A 25,048-nucleotide genomic window follows, 5' to 3' on the forward strand; every position below is an offset into this window, starting at 1 on the left:
TCCTGTCAGTTTTATTTGTGTTGACAATGCACTTCTCTATAGATGAGACCATTTTGTCACCTTGTTTTCTAGCATCGGTGATAATAAGGAGAACGTAAGTACCTATTCAGTAATATTTAAGACTGAGCTTACCAAATATTTTTCCACTGTAAATCCCATTTCGAGACTGTTACAGCCTCTCAATGAGAACTGAAAAAGCCAAGGGCATTGCTGTCATAACTTGGTTGGAGTTCCATGGTGGCCATCTCTTGACTCCAATTGGAGTTCCAGTCCCCACTTTGGGAAGCCCTGATTTAAGAAATGTTAGATAACCCTTTGATAGTACAGAACTTGAGTACTGCTGAAAAAAGACATTTTTGGCAAACCTTTTGTTTTGCACTCTTCCACTCGGTTCACAAGAAATGCCAAAGGGAAAATAACATTTTGTAGTGTACAAGAGGAGAGTACTGATTGGTTGGCAAGTGGAATCTGGTACAATCCACTGGAGTTTGGATGGTATGGTTTGCATGGCCAACATTGCACTGGCATAGAAATTCATGTACCATATTACTCGAGATGGGTGCCATGGCTTTTTGGCTTGATAGCTGCATCCGTTTGCAACAACAACAAACGGTATTTGCCACTGTGTAGCAGCAGCGTGAAACAGCCAGCTTCACCTGATGCTCAAACAGTTGAGATATTTTGTCCTTCTAGGCAATATTCCCTCTAAGTTGCGCAGCCATGCAGTCACTTGGAGGTTCAATGCGCACCGATCAGCGTACCAAAGCGTTGGCTTCTGCTTTGGAAGCTGCTGCCATGCTAGACCTCAATGGTCTGCATAGCAGATAAAACAGAGGGAATGTTGCTTTAGGTCAATCTGAGGCAGACAAAGCACCGGAAGTGACCCACTCATGAGTTTACATAATATACAGGTGAGGAATCATCTGATTAAGGTAGCTGTTAACCCTCAGGATGGCTTTGTTCCCTGTTTTAGCATCGCGCTTGCATAGTGATCAAGTGGCTCGGGGTCCTATTTGTGAGGATGCTGATAGGTCAACCTTATTATTGATGAAAGGCACGTTAACCAGTGACATTATACATTGACCAGTACAGTAGCCGGTGAGAGAACCCCTTGACTGATTTCTCAAATCAAGAAAAGCAACCTCATTTTGCTGCTGTATTTCAGAGGTGACTTTGAGTGACAAGATGGAGTCCATTTGACATTTGAGGAAATTCTTGCATGCAGCTGTGGATTCAACTTTAGAAAACATATCATCTACATATTGGAAATATACAAGAAGTAGGAGGTTGGCTCTCATTCTGTTGAAACCTTGTTTCTCATGGAACCGAGCAAAGATGTTTGAGAGCTGGGCCCGATGGGGGATCCTATGGCAACACCATTTATGTGGATATGCATGATGTCATTAAAACTGAACTCAGATGTGTGTTGCAGAGCCCACCTGTCAACTAATCAATTATCTCCACTTGTACAGTGCAAATGTTATTTCTGCTTTACTTTGCTTGCAGCAAGATACTTTTTCCTTTCCTCTTCTCATTGATTTCAAACGGGATAAATCCCATGCAGTTGTGTATGAAATTCAAAGTGACTCCTTGTTACATGAAATAATTACTCACTCATGTAGACACACACTAGCTGTCTGCACTTCAAGTAGAAAATAATTACTAAATTATAGCCAGCGTGAGTGATGCAATCAAAGTTCAAAGGCATGCCTGTCAATGCTCTCTGTTCATGTTATCCTTACCTCGGACTAATTAGCTAGTGAAAGGTTAATTTATTCATTTCATAACCTAAGTGACACCAAGAAAAGCAATTGTTACATTCTCTTCTCAAATGCGCCACCCATGAATTCTCTTTGAATTGTACTATCTGGCATTTTAAAAATTTCCAAGCACTTTAAATGCAGCAGTTACATTAGTGTTTCATTTTCTATATGGCATTTGCATCTCACTTCACAGGAATTTCTCACCTGAAGGTAACCATTTATTTAGAATCAAATCTGTACCAATACCTCGATCAAATAGACTAGCTAGTATGGATTACTTTGGTCAGAGAGTGAAAAGTCTTAGAAGGTTAGGGACTTGACAAAAATGTCTCAGTGCCCGCGAATTGGTTGATACTTGTGTGACTTGCAGGTGAGAATAGACATTTAAAGTAAGGAAGGGCTAAAAGCTGTTGTATCTCCATCTCTACCTACATAATAACATGCAGCAAAATCTTAATCCTCGATGGAAGGAAGGAGAATCTTACACCAGGGTGTACACTTTTGAGCAGTTGCATATGTTGGACAGTACCGTGCCCTTATCCCTGCTTTTGTTATACCGTCAGATCAAAAATAAGACCTTTCATCTTTGAGCAGTTGGTAGATGGCCAGCAAAGGAGGAACAGAGGTGGCATGTAAAATTAGAAAGCGGAATTGTCTGAATAAAAATTTGTCACTTGCTTTTGTTTCATGTTGACGTAAAGATTCAGCACCTGATCTAATACTGTGCAAACCAGGTAGGTTGTACATTTGATCCCTTGGTGCTAAGAGGCATCATGTTAACTGAGATATTTGTTGGATGTTATATTTGCCTTTCAGCATGCTTGAACTAGGCAAAGGGGAAATCAGACAGACTTCAAGTTTGTATGGCTTCCAGAAATGTGTTAGAAAGTGTATGTGTATGGATTTTACAGATTTAAGAGCCCCCCCAACATTTCCTGATGGGAACCAGGTATTGAACCTGTTGAAATGATGCGTGTCCTAGAGAAGTGGCCCTAAGTAAATTGTTGGAGCTGTAGGCTGACTGTGTCCTAATGGACTTCATCTGAGGATCTTAAAAGAAATGGCTAGTGAGAGAGTTGTTGGTTTTTTAATTTTCCCAAACACTCTTAATTTGGGAGCAGTCCCACTAAATTAGGAGATTGCAAATGCAATTCTTTTGTTCAAAAAATGGGAGAGAGGTAGCAAACAGGAAGCTACAGGCCATTTAGCTTTACGTCTGTCGTAGGGAAAATGTTGAAAGCTACTATTAAAGTTATAGCAGGGCACTTGGATAAACTAATAAAGACAAGGTAATCAAACAGAATCAGCATATTTTGTGAAAGGAAAATCAGCTTGACCAATCAATTGAACTTTGAGAAAACAAGCGCTTGTTCATTAAGTGGTGCTCGTGGATATACTCTACTTAAAATTTGTCATTTGATAAGATGCCAAATTAAAAGGTATTGTGGAAATAAAAGCTCATGGTATGGGGCAGATTAGTGGCATGAATAGAAGATTGGCTAACAGGAAGCTGAGAGTAGGCAGAAAAAGGTCTTTTTTAGGTTGGCAAGATATAACAAATGGTGTGCCACAGGGATTGGTGCTCAGCAGTTTAGTGTATATAATTTGAATGAAGAGATAGGAGCTATAGTTGTGAAATTTGCTGATGTCAAAAATACCTCAGAAATTAAGTTGTGAAGAGGATGTAAGGAGGCTTCAAATGGATAGAGATGGTTTAAGTGAGCGGACAAAGATGTAGCAGATGGAGTATGATGTGGGAAAAAGTGAACTGGTCCATTTTGGCAAAAAGAATAAATAAGAAACATTATTTATCTGCTGAGAAGTTGTAGAGCCCTGAAATGCACAGGGATTTTGGTGACCTAGTGCATGAATCCTGAACAACTAGTAAGCAGATACAGCAAGTGATGGGAAGGTTCATCAGATGATATACTTTGAGGGGCATCAGGAGTTATACTTCACTTCTATGGGAGCTGGTAAGACCACATCAGGAATATTACACAGTATTGATTACTTAAGGAAGTAGGTACATGTGCTGAACGTAGTTCAGTATAGATTTACCTTGTAAGGCAAGACTGGAAAGGCTATGCTTTATCTGCTGGAGTTCAGAAGAATAAGAGACAACTTGATTAAGATATGAAATCCTGAGGGGCTGAAGGGATGGCTGTAAAAAAGATATTTCCTGTTGTGGGAGAATCTAGAACTGGGGGTTCTGTTTTAAATATCAAGGATCACCCTTTTAAAACAGACGAGGTGCAATTTTTTTTTAAAAGGTTGAGAGTCTTTGGAGCTCTCATTCTGAAAAGATGTTGGAAGCAGAGTCCTTGAATACTTTTAAGGCAGAAGTTGATTTATTCTTGCTATGCAAGGGGCTGAAAGCTAGCTGGGAATGCAGATTTCAGGTTACAATCAGATCAGCCAAAATCTTATTGGCAGAGCAGACTTGGAGGGCTGAATGACCTTACTGCTAGGCTTTGTTAATACATTTGTATGATTTACCTCTTCGATCCCACTGTTTTCCTGGTGCATCTCGGTCCTAGCTAGTAGGGCACAGTCCTAAGCTAGTCCATGCCCTGTTCTACTCTTTTAGCTCAAAGTATGAGCAGGGTAGCAGTAACTGCTTTGCTGTCAGGGCAAACCTGCCACCAAGTGGATCTTGAACAACAGAGGTCCAGATGGTAAAACTTGTCATTTTTATAGGTTAAGCCAGGAGGAGGAGGAGATGAGACTTTGCCATCTGACCATGCTGTCTCATGGTTTTTGTTAGCTGCCCATCCTGTTGGTACCTGGCTGCTCAATCTTAATTTTTCATTCCTACCTGTTGACCAAATAATGCTCAAATGAGACTCTGAAAGTGGTGATCTTTGGCCATATTTCCCAAAAGTACCACCACTTAATGGCTTATGAGTATTCAAGATGATTATGACCTTCGGAGCTATGAATAGTGTGCAGTATGCACCTCAAAGTACCACCAGCAGTGCCTTTGTATCCAAATCTGGAGGCAGGGAAGGCAGTCAAATAGCTGTATGCTCTCTGAAACCAGCATGCCCAGCATTGAATTGCTATTTGCTCAAAGCCAACTTAGCTGTGTGGGGTATGTAGTTTGTCTGTCTAACTTTGGGCTCCCAAAGCACCTGTTTTACTCCAATTCTGTTGTGGCAGGACAGTTCACCTGGGACATCAGAAATGTTTGAGGTGTCCTTCGAGCATCCCTGAAGAAGTCTCATCTCTGCTGACTTATTGAAGACCCTGGTCTGTGACTGACCAAATTGGAGAAGGTACAGTCAAGAAGACAGCAAACACCTCGAAAGGCTTTGGGAAGTTATGGAGGCAAAGTTGAGCATCTCCATATGCACATTTCTTAAGGATTTGATGGGTCTTCTGATCCACTCGTTTCCTGTTTGTTTTCATATTTGTCCATCCAATCCATGGTATGAGTGCAGCAGAGATTTACCAGAATGTTCTGAGAAATGGGAAATTTCAGTTATGAAGTGAGACTGGAGCCTTTGGGATTGTTTTCTATGGAGAGGAAAAGACTGAAGGATTTGGTTTGAGGTTTTCAAAATCATGGGCGGGCTGCACATAGGTGATGAGGAGAAACCGTTCCTGCTTATAAATGGATCAAGAACAGGTGGGCACAGATTTAATGATTTGCAAAAGGAATAAAAATAATGAGAAGAAACATTTAATGCAATGAGTGGTTCGGTCCTGGAATGCACTGCCAGGAAGTGTGGTGCGGGCTGATTCAGTCAAGGCATTGAAGAGGGCATTAACTGGTTAGTTAAATAGATATCATGTGAAGAGTTATGGGGGAAGTATAAGCGAATTGTGCTAAGTCATGATGCTTATTCAGAGAGCCAGCACTGAATGGCCATCTTCTGTCTGTAACAATTCTGATTCTGTGGACCCTTCAAACTCAATATGTCTGCAAATCTCGTATTGGACTTTATCAGCCTTTTTGGAACCTACCAGACTGAAGTGGAAGCAAGTGATCCTGAGTTCCAACTGGCTGCTTCTAAAGGAAGATGCTCATTAAAATTAGAACCTCTGTATATTAATTGTTGGATATTAAAACAAGGTGTGCTTTAAGCAAATGTTTGCTGTGCAACTTTTCTTTTTAATGCTGACTGTTTTTGCAATGTCCTGCATTTGTCTGAAGTCTTGTTTAGTACCACTTTATCTTATAATGTATGCTTTATTAGATGAGATGCTGCACCAAATGAGGGGTCCAGTATAAGTGAGTTACTGCTCACTAGCAGAAATGAGATTGCTATCAGTTGTGCTCAGCTAAGCTTCCAAGCTCTCATTCTCTCAAGCCAAAGTAATATTTACTTCTACCTCCCAAATGTCCCTGCCCCAGTCTACCACCAGCCAAAACTCTCATTGATGATCCCAAGTCAACTGCTCCCATGCTCTCTTGGTGACCCTTGCACATTCCACCTATTGTAAATTCCAGCTTAGCTAAACTTTAATGGCCAGTATCCTAACTCTCACCATGTACCATTTACCTGTCACTCCAGTGCTCACTGCTTTACACTCATCCCTGATCCAGCACCATGAAATTAAAATTCTCTCCCTTGTATTTAAATTCCTCAGCCTCCTGATCTCATCAGCTTTGAGATCTTTACTGTTCCAGTTGTTGCATCTTAAACTTCCAAAATTGCATTGGTTCAGTGTTGGCAATGTTTAGCTTCTGGGATCTGTACTATATTAATGGAGCTATACAAATCCAAACTGTTGGTTGTTCTGGCTGTAGGATTATTGATCTTGTTTGAAGGGATATGCAAGTCATGGTTGGGAAAGGGAAAAGCTGGCCATTTCAGTGAGAATGAAGTGTGCAAAGAAAGTTCAATGCTTCAGGGCTTTAGCCAATGTAAAAGGATGAGATCCTGATGAAATAGGCCTAGGAGTTACACTGTGCCTATACTTGAGCAGTTGTTAATTGGAGCTCGTAATTTATACTTCAGTAGTAGGGAAAATATTAAAATGCATAGCCAGTCTATGCATCTGTGTAAAAGATGTGTTAGTGAAAATAGAAAGTGGAAAATCACAAATCAAAAAAAATTGGCAGTATGAATTAACATTCTCACATTCCATCAGAAAAGGAATGATGGAAGCCACAGAAATGGATCTGACTGGTCGGGGGGGTGTGAAGAAATGTTTGCGTCTGCTTTTACGTGGATGGATTAATTCCTTCCTTTTGTTTGATGGCTGAGAAACTGTTCAGAGTGTGAAAGTAGCTCCTAACTCTGACTTAAGAAAATTACAATTCTGGTCTCCCTGCTATAGGAAGGACGTTGTGAAACTTGAAAAGGTTCAGGAAAGATGTACAAGCATGTTGCAGGGCTGGAGAGTTTGAGATATAGGGAGAGGCTGAATAGACTGGGGCAATTTTCCCTGGAGAGTCGGAGGCTGGCGGGGTGGTGACCTTACAGAAGTTTATTAAATCATGAGGGGTATGGATAGGGTAGTTAGACCAAGTCTTTTCCACAGGGTGGGAGAGTCCAAAACTAGAGGGCATAGGTTTAAGGTGAGAGGGGAAAGATATAAAAGGGATCTGAGGGGCAACTTTTCACATGGAGGTTGGTGCGGTTATGGAATGAGCAACCAGAGAAAGTGGTGGAGGCTGGTACCATTACATTTAAAAGGCATTTGGATGGGTATATGAATAGGAAGGGTGTAGAGGGATATGGCCCAAATTCTGGCAAATGGGACTAGATTATTTAGGATGTCTGGTCGTTGTGGACGATTTAGTCCGAAGATCTGTTCCTGTGCTGTACAACTCTGACTGTATGAAGTGTGTGGCATTCAATTCTTTTGTTTAAATAAAATCCATGTTTCACTTGCAATTCTAGATTAAAGGATCAAATTTTTAGTATAGTCACTAATGAAAGGGTGGGAATGCCAGGTAAATGAAGTGTAAAATAACAGCTTGTTCTGGATAGCATTGTTCTAAGCTGAATCCTTTCTGGCTTGTGAAAGTAGCATTCTCTCCTGTGTTTTCCTCTCTTGAATGCTCTTCTACATGGAGTTTGCTATTCTCTAAAGATACTGTTGATGACCATTCACTGAAGATAGTTTCTTAGGTTACAGTGAGAGTGTGCTTATCACCCAAAATGCATTTTTCGGCAGGAATCACCATTTTAAGATCCTGGTGAACTAACTTACACCCACTCCCTAACCTTTACAAACAAAGGACAATTCCAGCACTCACTGAAGTAATGCTAATGCTGATTCCAGTCAGCCAGTGCAATCATTAAATCCCACATTGAACAATATATTTACCAGTTGATATTTTGAGGGCCTTGCCTCCTAGTTCCTACTATCTCTGACATAAATATGTAGTGTAGTTTTGCCATTTGTATTAGGAAGTTAACATTGACATGACATCTATAAACAAATCAAAGGATGACTATTTTTACCAGCATATTTAAAACAGTAGTAATCTTCTTTAGGCTGTGTAAGATGGCATAACTGTCTGCTTTATGGACAGTAATACTTAGTAGATGGCATACAGTTTAATCCTGATGAATGGCTGGCTATGTAATTAGCTTAAAAATGCTAAAATTGAATCTGGGTTTTTGTATATGATAAATCTGAAACTTGCATTATTTTGAACCACTGTTTATTTCATGATTGAAGCTGGATATTCTTGGCGGAAGTGCCAGAAATGTATCAAGCATCTTAAATGGATCTTTCTTTTAAAAGTCAATGGAAGAATAGATAAATTACAAATTAAGACTGCTATTGTACTCACAGAAGTCAGGTTCAGCATGTGAGGACTAGCCTGAATCATTAGGGATAAGGCTGCTGTTTAAGATGTCAGAGGGCCCTTCCCTGTACCGGAATGTTTTCTGTATTCCATAGTTGTCTGCTCATCAGGTGATCATGTAGAGAAGTCTTGTTACCGTAACACCAACAAGTTGAAATGTAGATCTTATTTTCCATGAAAAGATAAAACAGAAGACTGCTACCTATGGGACTGTGTGGTTTTTGTGTTTTGTATTGTATGTTTGGACCACCCCATGACTCAAAAAGCTGAACTTTGTAAGAGTCCTTAGCCTAAAGTGAAATTTGCACTTTGATTATGGGGGTCCTGTTTCTCTTTTACAGTGGGTGCTATAATGCCAAATCGCATTTTATCTCCCTTTTGACAAAGACCTAGCTGGGTGTCCTGTCTGCAGTCTCACTAGGTCATGAGCACCTTTAGCTGTGATTATTTTCCAGCCAGTTGGCCACCCACAGCTACATTAATTTGTGCAGGGAAAATGGTAGTTTTTGGGAAGTACTTGTTGGACACTGGCAGTGATGGTGCTGCAAGCCAGGAAAAGAGTGTGCCTTCAGAAGAGGACAGCAGAACTGATTTTCCAAAGACATCTGGCTGTTAATTAATGTATTGTTCACTATGGTACCATGTGACATCAGCAACAGCTGGAGGAATAAGAACAACTGCAGATTATACTGCAATATTTGAACTAATGTGAGGATTATAGATGGTATGCTGTTGAATGTGGAATGATTTAAATTATGAGCTTGATTGATTAGCCATTTTAATTTGAGGTTAAAGTCTATGTGAGAAACTTGTGAATCTCTGTGTTACAACATATTCTGTGATTCTGTTAGATGATGTATTGCTGGAGAACAGGGCACGAGCCAGCACAGGATTAGGGCAGGGCTCCAGAACTGTGTTGGCACTGCTGCAGTACTAACAGCTGTCATGTGCAGTACAGAACTAAATTGTTCAGTTCAGAAACAGTCGGCTTTGTTAGTTCTCTTCCTTCCTGATTTCTCTCTTGAGGTGTTGACCCCTTGCTTAGATACAATTTTGTTGTTACTGGCAGTTCTAACAACACAAATGGCCAATTCTCCCCCTCAACCTTGTTTTATTCTTGCCAGTTTTTGCTGCCTCCCTTTCCTTCTTGCCTGAAATGGATGATTGTTTAGAATGATTCCAGTGACTCTCGATACCTGTCATGTCCACATAATTGTTTTCCAAGCTATACTAGACTATTGCAGTTAAGAGCAGAAATCTAAGTTGACTGTTTCTCCTTGCTTTGACCCTGGGCAATACCATCAGCAGTAACCATTATTAGCTCATCTGGCTCAGTACAACGTGGGCCAGATCTTTTAGACACTTATAGAATGAATTGCCCTGATGTATAAGTTCAGTGCCATTTCAAAATATCAACCAAATGACACCACAACTGCTCTCAGTTTTAGCACTATCTTTCTAACCCTTCTTTATAAGGTGCACCTTGATCTCTAGTGAATGGAATTGAGGTGTGGTCTAAGACACACAAGGAATTATCCTGGTGGACTTGAGCTCCAATTTTTTTTCTCCACCCTTGCACTGTGGGAGATGTGTTTTCTTTCTACTTGATTTATCCCAAGAGCCTGGTAACTGGGGATTTAATCATGTGAGTAATCACTGAAGATAATACGATGCTGTACTGCAATGTGACCTGGCCTGGTTGAGCAATAGAACCACACAAAGCAGCTATTTAAGTGGTGAAATTTTGCACTCACCTAAAGGCAGCTTAATTCAAACATTATTAATGCCCAGAACTGTAGTGAAGTATTTTCTTCCAGATATGGGCTGGTCAGTAATAATTCCTGGGATCTGTTCATTTCTGGTTTCCAGTTGTGTTGCATTATGGGTTATGTAGAAATAGGCATTTCCATCCCTTTGAGTCTTTAAATACAACAGACTGCTTTTTCAGTTAATTAGCTATGCCCATCCCTTTCTCTGTAACCAACCCTTGAATTGGTAATTTTTTTCTTTTAATAAGGATTCAGTTGATTTTACTGCTTAGAGGTCTTGACACAAATAAAACCTTGCTACAATTATAACATTTTACATTGGGAGAAAACCTGAATTTTAAGAAAGTAGTGCAGTATGCTGCTTGAAGTGACTGCATAAATTGTGATCGGAAATTAAGTTGGTGCTATTTGCAGAGTTCTTACTATCAACAGCATTGTTATGAATGCCTGTTTTGACAACTGATTTCGTGAATTCCATACAAGAGACAAAGGATCTCAGTTCTTCATTTTTCTTTCCTGTTTAGAAAATTTGCCACAATCTCTGCAGTTAGATTAAGGCTGTTTGTCAAAAAGCAATGTTTGTCTTTTTTTTGTGATGTCAAAAAGTTGTTAAATCCCCTTGCTGATTTGGACAACACAATGTTGACTGACGTTAGTCTGTAGCTTTACCAAGTGAAAGTGTATATCCCAAGATTTGCCATTTTTGATCATAAGAACTAATCAACAGAATATCAGTGGAAATTAGTTGGAGCATGTATTTCTATACTTGTAGTCTTCTGATGGAAGATCTACTTGTTTGAAAGGACAGAAGCATTATGCTAACTAACACAACACGTTTCACTGTTATGGAAGTCAACCTAAATATAGTGTGGCCTGTTCTTTGTGAAGCTGAAAACCTAATTGCTATAAATGGGTACACACCCTGAGGTTACGTTAATTTGCAGTTGAATATTTTGAAATACAAGTCACCATTATGTAGGTAAATGTGCCAACATGTTTACCTATAGCATAGTCTCTCAGAAAGCAATGAGTCAAATAATCGGGTAACTTAGTGGGGGTGTTAATTCAGTGATGCATGTTAGCCAAGCATTTGTAATACTCCTTTTGCTCTGAAAGGCAACCTAGATTACATGCTCAATTTTCTGGATTGGGACTTGACGTTTTACTGTCATGGTCAAATGCTGAATGCATGTTTATTTTAATATGTCTAAGTGATCTAGTTGATAGTAAAGAGAGCATAATTTGCATGTGAAATATATCAATGGTGAAAGTTCCTAAGTAGAGGATGTTTGTTTTTATTAGGGTAATGGAGGGAAACATAACAGTTTCCAATTCTGACACACGATGAAGACAAGTTGAGCTTTTCTGACTGTATGAACTAATAGACTTTGTATTTGCCCTTACTATAGTCAACTTTTGACATGTCAAAAAATGCAGATGAGGTTAATTTCTTTGGAAAATGTAGAAATGGGAAGAAATCATAGAATGCGTGTCAACAGTTGTAAATTTAGGGCAGAAGCTCATCTTCCAGGATTCTATAGACTCTGGGACAGTCCCTGCAGATTGGACGATGGCTAATGTCATTCCAATAATCAAAAAGGGAGGTGGAGAGAAACAGGGAATTATAGACCAGTGAGCTTAACATCGGTAGTGGGGAAAATTCTTTTGAATTCATTGTCAAGGATTTAATAGCAGAGCATTTGGAAAGCAGTGGCAAGATCAGACAGAGTCAGCATGGATTTATGAAGGGGAAATCATGTTTGACAAATCTGTTGGAATTCTATGAAGATGTAATTAGTAGAGTTGATCGGGTAAACCAGTTGATGTAGTATATTTGGACTTTCAGAAAGCGTTTGACAAAATCCCACCTAAGAGATTGATTTGCATGTTTAAAGCACATGGGATTGGGGGAAGTGTATTGAGATGGATAGGAAACTGGTTAACAAAGAGGAAACAAGGAAGGAATTAATGGGTTCTTTTCAAATTGGCAGGCAGTATCTAGTGGGGTGCCACAGGGATCAGTGCTGGGACCCCAGCTATTCACAATATATATTAATGATTTGGATGAGGGACCAAAATGTAACACCTCCAAGTTTGCAGATGATATCAAGTTGGGTAGGAGGGTGAACTGTGATGATGCAGAGATCCTTCGGCATGATCTTGACCGGTTGGGTGAGTGGGCAAATCAATGGCAGATGCAGTATAATTTGGATAAATGAGGTTACTCACTTTGGAAGCAAAAACAAAAATGCAGATTATTACCTGAATAGCTATAAATTGGGAAAGGATAGTGTGCAGCGGGACCTGGGTATCCTTGTGCACCAGTCACTGAAGCTAAGCGTGCAAGTGTAGCAGGCGGTAAAGAAGACAAATGGTATGTTGGCCTTCATTGTGAGAGGTTTTGAGTAAAAGAGCAGGGATGTGTTGTTGCAGTTGTACAGGGCTTTGGTGAGACCAGACCTGGAATATTGTATGCAGTTTTGGTCTCCTTTTCTGAGGAAGGATGCTCTTGCTCTCGGAAGTGCAGCGAAGATTTACCAGGCTGTTTCCAGGGATGGTGGCTCTGAAATATGAAGAGAGATTGGCTAGGATGGAATTGTTTTCACTAGAGTTCAGATGACTGAGGGGGCATCTCAGAGACTTATAAAATTCTAGCAGGACTCAACAGGGTGGATGCAGGAAGAATGTTCCTGATGGTGGGTGTGTCCAGAACTGGGGTCACAGTATGGGGATTTGGGGTAGACGATTTAGGACAGAGATGAGGAGACGCGTCTTCACCCAAAAAGTGGTGAGCTTGTGGGATTCATTACCACAGCAAGTAGTTGATGCCGAAACATTGAATGTATTCAAGAGGCGACTAGGTATAGAACTTGGGGTGAATTGGATCAAATGTTATGGGGAGAAAGCAGGATTAGACTATTGAGTTGGACGATCAGCCATGATCTTGAAGTTTGGCGGAGCAGGCTCGAAGGGCCACTGGCCAGCTCTTGTTCCTATCTTCTATGTTTTTGTTTTAAGCTGTTTGTTCAGTAACTTGTAATAAGCCTCAAAAAACATTAAAATTCTTGAAGTGAAAAGAGGAAGAGCTACAAGTGATGTGTAGTGCCAGAGAAATTAATTATAAGAGTCTAAGAAAACCCTAGCTTTGTTGGCTTTTGAAAGTAAGTGATTGAGGTGGAGTGGGAGCTATTAGAGCTACATACCATATACAACAAGAAAGAGAAGGCAAAAGCAGGACATTACATTCCATAATGTACCATAAAGTAGGTAAGGGTTCAGATTGGTGAAAGAAATTCATGCTTACGTTTTAAATTCTTCCAAAAGTAGTCGGTGTTTGAATTTGACTGGTTAGGGTAATGGAGGGACATGTAATGAGAACAAGTTGATCTTTTCTGACTGCATGAGCGACAGGTGGTCAAATACCCTTTTTAAATCTGTATCTATCTTCTGATTTTACATAGTGTGACATTTGCGCTACATTATTGTACAGAATGTAGGTGGCTGCCACTTTCAAAGATGTTTTAATGCTTAATAAATGCCAGTTATTGCTCAAGATTGAGACATCACTTGGTGATCTCTGCTGGTTTGCATTTTGTGTTTCTTGAATGCAAGAGATTTTGCAAGTGTTTGTTTGGCCCAGTCATAGCACTTTAAAATCTGGGTCAAAATGTTATTAATTTCAAGCCATACTCTAATGATGTAATGTAGGCCAACACTGACCACTGAAATTACCATGTTTTGTGTTGGAAGTTGAAATGTTAATAATCAAATTGAACTGTGAGCCACTGAAAGGAAGGGTTGACAGCATGCACAGAAGCTGATGTCTATTGAAGTATTTGGGGCGGCATGGTGGTTCAATGGTTAGCACTGCTGCCTCACAGCGCCAGGGACCTGGGTTCAATTCCACCCTTAGGTGACTATCTGTGTGGAGTTTGACCATTCTCCCCGTGTCTGCGTGGGTTTCCTCCGGGTGCTCCGGTTTCGTCCCACAGTCCAAAGATGTGCAGGCTAGGTGGATTGGCCATGCTAAATTGCCCGTAGTGTCTCGGGATGTTTGGGTTAAACATGAGGAAATGCAGAGGTAGGGGAAGGAGTTAGGGCAGGATGCTCTTCGGAGAGCTGGTGTGGACTTGTTGGGCTGAATGGCCTGTTTCCACACTAGGGATTCTATGTAGGGTGAAATTCATGGATTCAAGGTCTAATGTGCTCTCGAGTAAGGAAGTTGCATGCATTCTTTGAACGCTGTCCACTTAGTGAACCTCTGAAGTGTTAAACAGCCCATTTTTCGCACATTTGGTGTTCTCTAGATCATTATAAATGTTTCTTTACCTGAGATAAGGATGGAAGGATTATTTTGTGATTTTTTCTTTTGGAAAAATGCAGAGGTTTAAGAGGTTTACTCCTTAAAGAACTGTGCAATCATAAAGTTACTATGGCATTGTACACACATGCCTTTCAGTAAAGTATGTCTGCAGTTTCACGGAAACCTATTGCACCACTTTGAGTTTAATTTTAAAGTATTTTTTTGATTAAGGTTTAAAGTATTCATTTGAAACAATGCATTCTGGTTCATACTGTATCATTTGCAATAAATTCCAGCCATCACTGTTTCCTGAAAATGTAGAACTTAATTATATATAAAATTGAGAAATATTGTTTTCAATATCTGATTTCCACTTGCTGCCAGTGGTTAAATTTTAACTTCGGAGTGTTGTTTATTGTATTGATGCCTGTGGGATCAAAAGACAGTGCCAGCTTGGGTATGAAATTGACAAAATAATGGAAACAGTAGTGGTGAATGGTTGATCTTTCTTTAGGCTGGAGGAAGATGTACGATGGGGTTCCCCATGGGTCAGGCTAGGATTGCTGCTTTTCTTGAAGATATTATTTGACCTAGGACACAAGTTTCTACTTGCGTTGGTAAATTTTGAAGTGTTATGAGCTGCATGGAAGATAGTGATTAACTTCAAAAAGATATAAGACAGGCTGTTGGAATGAGCAGACATCTGGCAGATGAGATTTAATGTATAAAAGCATGAAGTTACATATGTTTTCTTTTTATAAGTTTTATAAATAAGGGCATACAATACAAAAGGAAATACCCTACGGATGAACCATGTTATAACACTGGTATGGCTTCAACTGCAGTATTTACTTATTTTGAGCACTGTACTTTGGGAAAATATGAAGGCATTGGAGAAGGTCTAGAAAATATTTACCAGAATGGTTTCAAGAATGGCCTGAAGTCAATTTCAATTACAAAGATAAATTTGAAAATGTATGTATTCTCCTTGAAGAGAAGATCGAGAGGCAGTTTGATGGAGGTGCTCAAAATCCTGATGTGCCTAAACAGTAGGTGGCGAAAAACTGTAACCAATGGCCAAGGAGTTGAAATCCTAGAGACATTGAAGGTGATTGGTTAAAAAAAAACCATTGATGGTAAAATGAAGGAATTAAGAATGCACTACCTGAGAACATAGTGGAAACAGATTCATTTGTGGCTTTCAAAAGAAAATTTGATAAGCAGCTGATGAGAAAATTTGCAGGACTGAGAAAGTACAGGAGAGTGGGGCTATGTGAGCAACACAAGCACAGCAGGCTGCATGGCCTCCTGTGCTGTACCTGTTCTGTCTTTCAGCTCTGTCCAAGATCTGTTGTACTACACAGTACCAAGCAGAAGTTGCATCTTCTGTCACCAGTTATAACAACAGCATTGTCACAAATAGAAAAAAGGAAATCCCTTTCACGTGCATACTTATGAGGGCTACTAAGAGTAGATCTTGCTGTTGTGACAGTTGAACATGTTCATTGCAAGTTTGTCTCATGGTGCAGAGAGAGTACCACAAAGCCAAAGATGTTTTCTTGGGTGAGATCCTGGTCCAAGGTTCTGTCTGTTCAGATGAACATGAAGGCTTTCATAATACTGTGTCAAGAAGAATGATTATTATTCATTGTGTTTTGAGCAAAAAAAATTCCATATTCTGTATCATTGATCATTCATCTCCTTGCACTTTATGGGAAAATTCTGTGAACATGGTGACCTTTTAAAGTTAACAAATATACAATATGATCCCAACTCAAGTAAAGCATTTTGGAATGTCCTGAGACTACGGAAGGTGTTATATAAATATTGATTGTTTGTTTTTTTTTAAATGTAGATTGCAGATTTGCTTGCTTTTGTTTTTAAATTATTGGATTGATTTCTGAATTCGGACAAGGTCAATTGTAATGGGTATTAATCTGAGCAGCTCGTGGATGCTGAAATGGCTTTAGATTAAAAGGGATAAAAGAAGGAACCATTTTGAAGTAGTTGGGATCTGTTAAACGATGACCCTCTCATGCTTGATTTCCTTTTCCTTACAGATATGGCATAAGTCCTGAAAACATTATATTGTATGGACAAAGTATTGGTACCGTTCCAACCGTTGATTTGGCTTCCCGGTATGAGTGTGCTGCTGTTATTCTGCATTCTCCCCTAACCTCAGGAATGAGGGTGGCATTCCCAGACACAAAGAAAACATACTGCTTTGATGCATTCCCCAAGTAAGTGCCCACTTCTGTGATTCAACTGAGGGTGATTCCTTGTCAATTCTCACCTTGTCCCTTCACAGTGACAACTCAAGGCATCTAAATATTTCTAATCAACTTGTACCGATGCATTGGGACATTGACTGGAGCAGGTGGAACTTGAACCCAGACCTTGTGTCCAGAAGTAGTGGCACTACCTGTGCCACAAAATCCCTAACTCAAGGCATCTAACCTAGCCTAATCTTAGCAATAAATGCATGTGTCATTATAGATAGTAAATCGCTCTGTAAATGGCCAACAAAATGAAGTGTGCTGCAGATGATTGAATCTATCAAGTATAGACCACCTTCAACACAATTATTGCATCATAGATATATACATTTTTATCTGGTAGTGCATTATTGCATATAATTCATAGGATTACATTCAGCACTGAAACAGGCCAATTAGCTCCACCAGACCATGCCATGCTTATTCCCCATTCTCATTCATCCTCATCCAAATGTATCATTATAACCCTTTATTCCCGTCTCCCTCATATGTTTATCTAGCTTCCCCTTGAATACATCTATATTTGCTTCAACCAGGCCCTGTAGTAAAGAATACTGCATTCTTATTACTCTTTTTAGATAAGTTTATTCTAACTGTCTTTATATTGATGATCTCTATTTAGTTCAAACTTGTTCTCGCATGCTCAGTATCTCCCTCTCTCCACGCGCTTACTGGCTCCCCCTCCCCTCTCATGCTTGTGCACCCCCCACCCCTCTCTTGTGCGCTCATGGCCACGCACACGCACAGAGCGGCCTAGCTTAGCAATGCGCTTGTGATATATGTATCCATCTATTCCTGGGTGTTACCATCGCACGTCGTCTCCACACGTGCTCTAATACCTTGGAATCCCTATTCCAGTGTGGTGACCAGAACTGGGTGTAGTACTCTGTAGTCTAACCGAGGTTCAGTGCAGGTGGTGTAATCTTCCTACTTTACAATTTTATATCTCTGGAAATAAAGCCAAGTACTTGTTTGTTTTTTTGATGTCATTGCTAACCTATGGCACAGTATTTGCTGACTAGTGCATTTGTGTTCTAATCCCTTTGTTTATCTATTGCACCTGGACTAACGCTTTCCAAATAATAAGTGATCTCCTATTCTTCCTCCCAAAATATGCAACTTAACATTTATCTATGTTGAACTTTATTTGACACTTATTTCCCCTTTCTACAAGTTTATTAATGCCTTCCTCTAACTTGATACAGTCCTCCTCAACATTCATTGTTCTTACCAAATTTGTGTTGTCTGTAAATTTAGAACTTGTTTTTGATCTCAAAGTTTGAATTGTTAATTTAAGTTGTGAACAGCTGTGGTCCCAGTACTGATCCCGGTAGAACACCACTTGCACCTTCCACTACTCTGAATAACTACCCTTTATGCCCACCCTTTCCTTCCTGTCTTGAAATCCAGCAATTCGGTCTGCAACATGTTTCCTGAATTTTTGTTCACATTCCAGACCTTATTCATTAGTTTATTATGGAACACTTTACTAATGCTCTCTTGAAAATCTAAATAAATTATATCTACTGCATTCCATCTCTGTTTTCCTTCTTTTTATCTCCTCAAAATTTATTCAGTTGGTCAAGCAAGATTTTCCATGCCAACTTTTATCATTCTTATAATTTTCGTTTCTACATGTTCATGCATACCCACCTGTAGTTTTACTTTCATGCTGGTTGAACCCTGATGCCAGATTCAGACTTCATTTACATTGCACTATGGGAACCAAGCCACTTTCCTCAATGCTGTAGCTGTAGTGTGAGTATATCCTTAATAAACCAGTGGAAACGGATGGTGAAAACCACAATTATCAGTATTAATTATCAATCACAATTGCAGGAGGTTCTCTGCCTACAGAATGTAGCAGCTTGCCATGCAAGCATCATAATGGTAAATCAAAGATTAAACCTCCCACACCGAAGATTCTGTTTCCAAAGCTGTTTGCAAAATTTTACATTTAATGCTTTATTAACAAGAACAGATGATATAGGTTATCATGTTGGAAGCTAAAATGAGTTATAAGGAAATTTTGATCAGATGGTGAAATTTTGAATCCAAAGCTTAAAATAGTACTGCATCTTTAAGAAGGAATGTAGTTTAGAGCAAACAATTTAGTGTACATTAGTATGGAGATTTAATTTTGAGACTTTAAACTCAACATTTCAGAGCAGTAATGCTAATTTAAAACATGCAAAATAAAATTGATGACTGAGTTTTGTGGCAGAAGGTGTACACAATAAAAATTATGATGTAACATTGCATATATATCCTTTGAGAGATCTCCATTGCAGTTTTGGCTTGCGTGCTATAGGAGAGATGTTGAGACAGAACAGCAAAGATTCGGTAAGATGCTGCCTGATATGAGGAAATGCAAATACAAGTTATATGATTGATAATGTAAGGATAATTTGTTTAAAATTGTCTTGGTGAGGCAATACTAGATTGTTTTGAGTGGATGAGGGGTCTAGAATATGGGTAAAAGATTAGCACAGGACAGGAGAAACATTTTTGCATACCTAGGATGAGTAGTATATTGAGGGGTAATATAACTGAGGTGTTCTCTCCAAACTGCTGTAGATTCTTATTCACTGTTAATTTTCAAAGCTGAAACCCATGGATTTTTATTTTAATAAATATAAAAATAGATGAGGATAGATCTAAATTAAAATAGCTAGAAATATTTTTTAAAATATAAGGTTTTGGAGCAGATCTGTAACTCGGGTTGTGGGTGTTGAGGTTGGTTGATTGCAGAACAACAAACCAGCTTGGCAAGCCAACCAACCTCAACATTATTAAGTATAGTTAAGAAATTTGGAATCACATTGAATTGGCCATGATGTGACTTACAGAGAACTGGCATTAGAGTTTACCCCTGTTGAGTCAGGTGGGTGAAAGAAATGGGAATAAAGAGACATGGAAACAAGACAGGCACATAGAATTATGACCACTGTTGACGTGGATGACATGTGCTGTCATGGACTGGTTGGACCAAATTGTCTGGTTCCACAAGAACAATTTGTGTTGGTTTCAGATTTGTTCGTGGTCCAATAGTCTTCTGTTAAATCTTGAGGGGGAAAAATACCAGGAGAATCTAACATTTTGATACACGTTTCTTCAGTGTGTATTAGTTTGCAAAATAGTGATGTCTGAGGAAGGTCCAACTTAATTCATCTATCCAGAGGAATCTTGAAGTCATTGTTGCACCCAGTGATTTGTGATTGCGAAACCTTGAGATTAGTTTTCATTATTTTGAATGTGTCACTGTCCCATTTTTGCACGTTACTGTTATATACCAACTATTCCATTTCAGTGTAACAGAAGAGAAGGTACTGGAGACCTTAAACACATAAGTGGATAAATCCCTGGGACCTGATCAGGTGAATCCCAGAACTTTGTGGGAAGCTAGAGAAGAGATTGCTCAGCCCCTTGCTAAGACATTTGTGTCATTGATAGCCACATGAAGTGCTGGAAGACTGGTGATTGGCTAATCTTGTGCTATCATTTGAGAAAGGTGGTAAGGAAAGGCCTGGGAGCTATAGACCGGTGAGCCTGACATCAGTAGTAGTTAAGTTATTGGAGGGGATTCTGAGGCACAGAATTTGCATGTGTTTGGAAAGGCAAAGACTGATTAGGAATAGTCCACATGACTTGGTGCATGGGAAATCATATCTCTCTAACTTGTTTGAGCTTTTTGAAGAAGTGGTGAAGAAGATTGATGCAAGGCAGAGCGGTAGACGGCTGTATGGACTTCAGCAAGGCATTTGACAAGGTTACGCATAATAGTCCGGTTATCATGGTCAGATCACATGGAATCCAGGGACAGCTAGCCAATTGGATGCAAAATTGGCTTGAAGGTAGGAGACAGACAATGGAGGTGGAGGGTTGTTTTTCAGACTAGACGCCTGCGACCCGTGGTGTGCCACAAGGTTTGGTCTGGGTCTGCTGTTTTCATAATTTATGTAAATGATATGGGTGTGAACAAAAGAGATACGGTCAGTAAGTTTGCAGATAATTCCAAAATAGGTGGTATAGTGGATAGTGAAGAAGGTTACTCGGAGTACAGTGGGACCTTTATCAGATGGGCCAATGGGCTGAGGAGTGGCAGATGGAGTTTAACTTAGATAATTGTGGGTGTTGCTTTTTGGTAAGGTAAATTGGAGAAGAACTTATACACTTAATGGTGGGGCCCTGTTGAGTGTTGCCAAACAAAGAGACCTAGGGATGTATGTGCATAGTTCGTTGAAAGTGCAGTCACTGGTAGACAGAACAAAAACCGAAATAACTGCGGATGCTGTAAATCAGGAACAAAGTTGCTGGAAAAGCTCAGCAGGTCTGGCAGCATCTGCGAAGGTAAAAACAGTTAACGTTTCGGGTCTGGTGACTGGGAAAATATCAGTTTATATGCAGAAGATAGGGAGGTGGGTGGGGTAGTTCGTGTCAGTTTATATGCAGAAAATAGGGAGGTAGGTGCTGCCAGACCTGCTGAGCTTTTCTAGCAACTTTGTTTTTGTCACTGCTAGACAGGGTGGTGAGGAAGGCATTTGACATGCTTGTTGCTGGGATTGGAGGCTATGAGCTATAGGGAGAGGCTGAATAGGCTGGGGATTTTCTTACTGGAGTGTCTGGAGCTGAGAGGTAATGTTATAGAAGTTTATAAAATAATGGGGGCATAGATAGGGTGAATAACCAAAGTCTTTTTCTCAGGGTGGGGGAGTCCAAAACTAGAGGGCATAGGTTTAAGCTGAAAGGGTAAAGATTTAAAAGGGACCCGAGGGACGACAACTTCCACAGAGGGTGGTGTGTTTTGTGGAATCAGTTGCCAGACGAAATGTTAGAGGTGGGTACAATCACAGTATTTAAAAGGCATCTGGATGGGTACATGAATAGCAAGGGTTTAGAGGGATATGGCCCAAATGCTGGCAAATGGGACAAGATCAGTTAAGAATATCCAGTTGGCATGGATAAGTTGGACCAAATGGTCTGTTTCCGTGCTGTTTCACACTGACTCTATGCCCTTACTTGCCATATGCATCTCTAAAATACCACTTCACAGGTATCCCCTCCCTTCCAATTATTTCCTGCATAATTTGAGTCATTGTCTTTGGGAATTAAGATCATGTTTTAAATTTGTAGTAAGAAAGAAGTGATTTGTCAACTGTTTCCATGAAACCTTCGACCTGAACCCAGCTGCAGCATTGCGTACACATCGTTCACATGTCAGATGTTCCAGTATGTAGAACAGCACAGGTTATTGGTGGTGCACATCTCTCTCATTTCATGTGCAGATATAAGTATGTAGTGGTGCGCAGACTTATCCTCAAGTTCCCAAATAGTTGTTTCTCAGTCTTCATAGGTTGACCTAGAGCTGCTTCCAAGTGGTGATTATTGTTTCATTTGAAATAGCTTTTCCAGCTTTGACCTGGATTGTACAGAGGGAGGCCTTCTGTATACAGATTATATCTATACCTAATGTGGGCTTGTGATGCAGCAGCAGTTCTGAAATCCATTATATATTTAAAAAGTGAGGTTCCACTGCCACTAACTGAGCTTAAGCATCATTATTTTTAGGAATAGTGACAGTGGTAGAATCTGGCACTTTTCATTATGGAAGTTGTTTTTAGTGGCTTCTTGTCTGGGATAAGCAAACGTACAACTTAATAAAATTGTTTATTAAAAAGTATGTTTATGACAGCATCTTTGTAACCAGTGATTGGAGGGAGAATATCTAGTATACCATCCTATGTACAGATAATCCGAACTTGTGTTTGAATAGGTTCCTGAGGAGCCAAAGGAGGAAAAATGTAAGAATATGACATCCTTGATTCCTATCACATACACCCCAGTGCCTAGTGTAGGCCCGCCATTGATGAGTACTGGGAAGATGTCTTCTGTTTTTTATATTAGAATTGCACAGCACAGAAGGAGGTCATTTGACATATTGTCCTTGTGTGCTGGCTGTTTGAAAGAGCTATCTAATTAGACTGACACCCCTAACAACCCTATGGTAAGAAATGATTACAGCAAAATATATTTCCTTTATTTAAATGTTTCATTCTCCACCAACTATGCAGACATTTTGGTGACACATTTGTTTAAACCCACTATCAGAAACTGCAGGACTAACTAGTCCTATCTGACCTAAAGAAGCAGACTTCAGCATATGACGTTGCCAAGCATAGATATCATTGTACAATCTTAAAACATGTGAAGAAGTTTTGCATGATGACCATTTCTCTTCACGTCATCTGAGATGTGCTACAATGGTTTACTTTAAAGCAATCGCCTGATACGAGAGGTTTTCAAACAGTGTGCTTTTGTCTGCCAGGAATCGGTCTCCAGATTTGTTCATCTGATCAGATTTGAGCACTCCCTATCTTTATGTAGGCAGAGAACAAAAATATAATTGTACTTCAGTATATTTGGAGTACTTAACATTTCTGAGAAATTAGATAAACTATTATATATGAATGAAGAATTTTCTTTATTGTTGACTAACTGGCATCTTATTTCTATTGTATACTAATAAAACATTTGCTACAATGATAGCACTGTTACCCTTTCTCTGTAGATGTCCAGACAGGGTACCTAAGACTTAATGTTTGCTAGCGATCCTTGGGGGTATGTCATTATTTTTATAATGGCAGGACTCCTAGAAATGTCAGTATTAACAAGGAATCTGATGAATGTTTGTAAGCTGCCATAATAAATGAATGACTTTCTTGAAAGAATTCACCAATACTGCTCAAAAAGGTAAATATAAAACTGGTTAATAACATCAATAATTTGGTCATTCTGGCATTCCAGTTCATCCTTTGAACTAGTCAGATGTGATCATTGAAATTCATGTTCATGTTAGCGTGCAAGAGTTTAACACCTTCAGTGGTATTTCTTATTGCTGTTTTAACTGAAGTATAAACTCATTTAAAATAAGTAGGCAATTCCTTCATTTAAAATCCCCAAAGTAATTTTGTGGGTATAATGTTCTGATTTTTCCACTATTTACCTTGCCCAACTCTCTGAATACCTGCTGCTTTCACCTTGATGGACTCCCCGGCCTTGCTGTCTGCCCTTGTTGAACTGCTGGTGTATCATGTTGACATGTAATCTGAACCCTGAATTTAAATCATAGGCCAAAAGAAGTTCACAAATGATAAAGATTAAATTGGGCCACCAGTTTGCCTAGGCTGACACATTCTGTTGATGCAGAGTGTGTGGCAGATCAGGACAGTCATGTGGACAGTGGGTTGGGAGAGTTATAAGCAAGCAAGTGATAGCGTGATTATGAAATCCCAAGAATAGTCTGCGTAACAATTCACCATCAGAATTGCACATGCCAGGACAGGGCTGCTGTGGGCTCTGTCTGGCTGTACAGCAAAACTGTTATCACACCTGAAAATTAAAGGAATGAATGTTGCTGATTGTGGCTTGCTGAATAATCCAATTGAATTGGACTAGCCATATAAATAGTGTCTACAGGAGGGGGTCAGAAGTTAGGAATACTGTAACAAATAACTTGCCACTTGACTCCCCAAAGTTTGTCCACTTTTATACAAGCCATAATTGAGAAACATGATGGAATACTCCCCACTTGCTTAGATGAGTTCAGCTGCAACAACAGTTGTAGCTTGACACCATCCAGGATAAAGCAGCCCACTTGATTGCTGCCACATTCACTCTCTCCATCAGTGCTCAGTAGCAGCAGTGTGTACCAAAAGGTGCACTGCAGCAGTTCATCAAGGGTCCTTGGCACCTACGAAATGCATGACTGTTACTGTCTGGAAGGATAAGGGCAGTAGATACATGGGAACACTGTTACCCTCAAAGTTCCCCTTAAAGATACTCACCCTCCTGACTTGGAAATATATAGCCACTCCTTCCAAATCCAGGCATTCCCTCCGTAATGGTATTGTCAGTCTACCTACAGTACATGGACAGCAGCAGGTCAAAATACAATTTATGACCACCACCTAATGGGTAGTCAAGACAGGTAACACATGCTGGCCCAGCCAGTGACACCCACATACCACAAGTGAATTAAAAACAAATCGGAAATAGTGTGCCTAAATTAGTGAACTAGCTTTTCTATGCCTTCATTCTATTTTACAAACAAATTGGAGTAAAATAGACATTTGCTTTGTTTCACTACTAACTCTTTAAATACCTAATAT

The 25,048-nt window shown here is 39.7% G+C and overlaps 1 protein-coding gene across 2 annotated transcripts in view; it reads left to right on the forward strand.

The window, feature by feature from the left end:
- LOC109935169 (alpha/beta hydrolase domain-containing protein 17B-like) overlaps positions 1-25,048 on the forward strand; it is a 68,449-nt gene that overhangs the window by 39,167 nt on the left and 4,234 nt on the right. The window contains exon 3 of one of the 2 annotated variants that reach the window (XM_020533840.2): positions 16,665-16,844. The exons of the other annotated variant lie outside the window; for it this stretch is intronic. Within the exon in view, the coding sequence (XP_020389429.1) occupies positions 16,665-16,844 (180 nt within the window). The remainder of the gene's footprint in view (positions 1-16,664; positions 16,845-25,048) is intronic. 2 annotated transcript variants of the gene reach the window in all.

This window comes from Rhincodon typus, chromosome 29 (genome assembly GCF_021869965.1).
Source record: "Rhincodon typus isolate 14 chromosome 29, sRhiTyp1.1, whole genome shotgun sequence".
In the NCBI taxonomy this organism is placed as follows: domain Eukaryota; kingdom Metazoa; phylum Chordata; class Chondrichthyes; order Orectolobiformes; family Rhincodontidae; genus Rhincodon; species Rhincodon typus.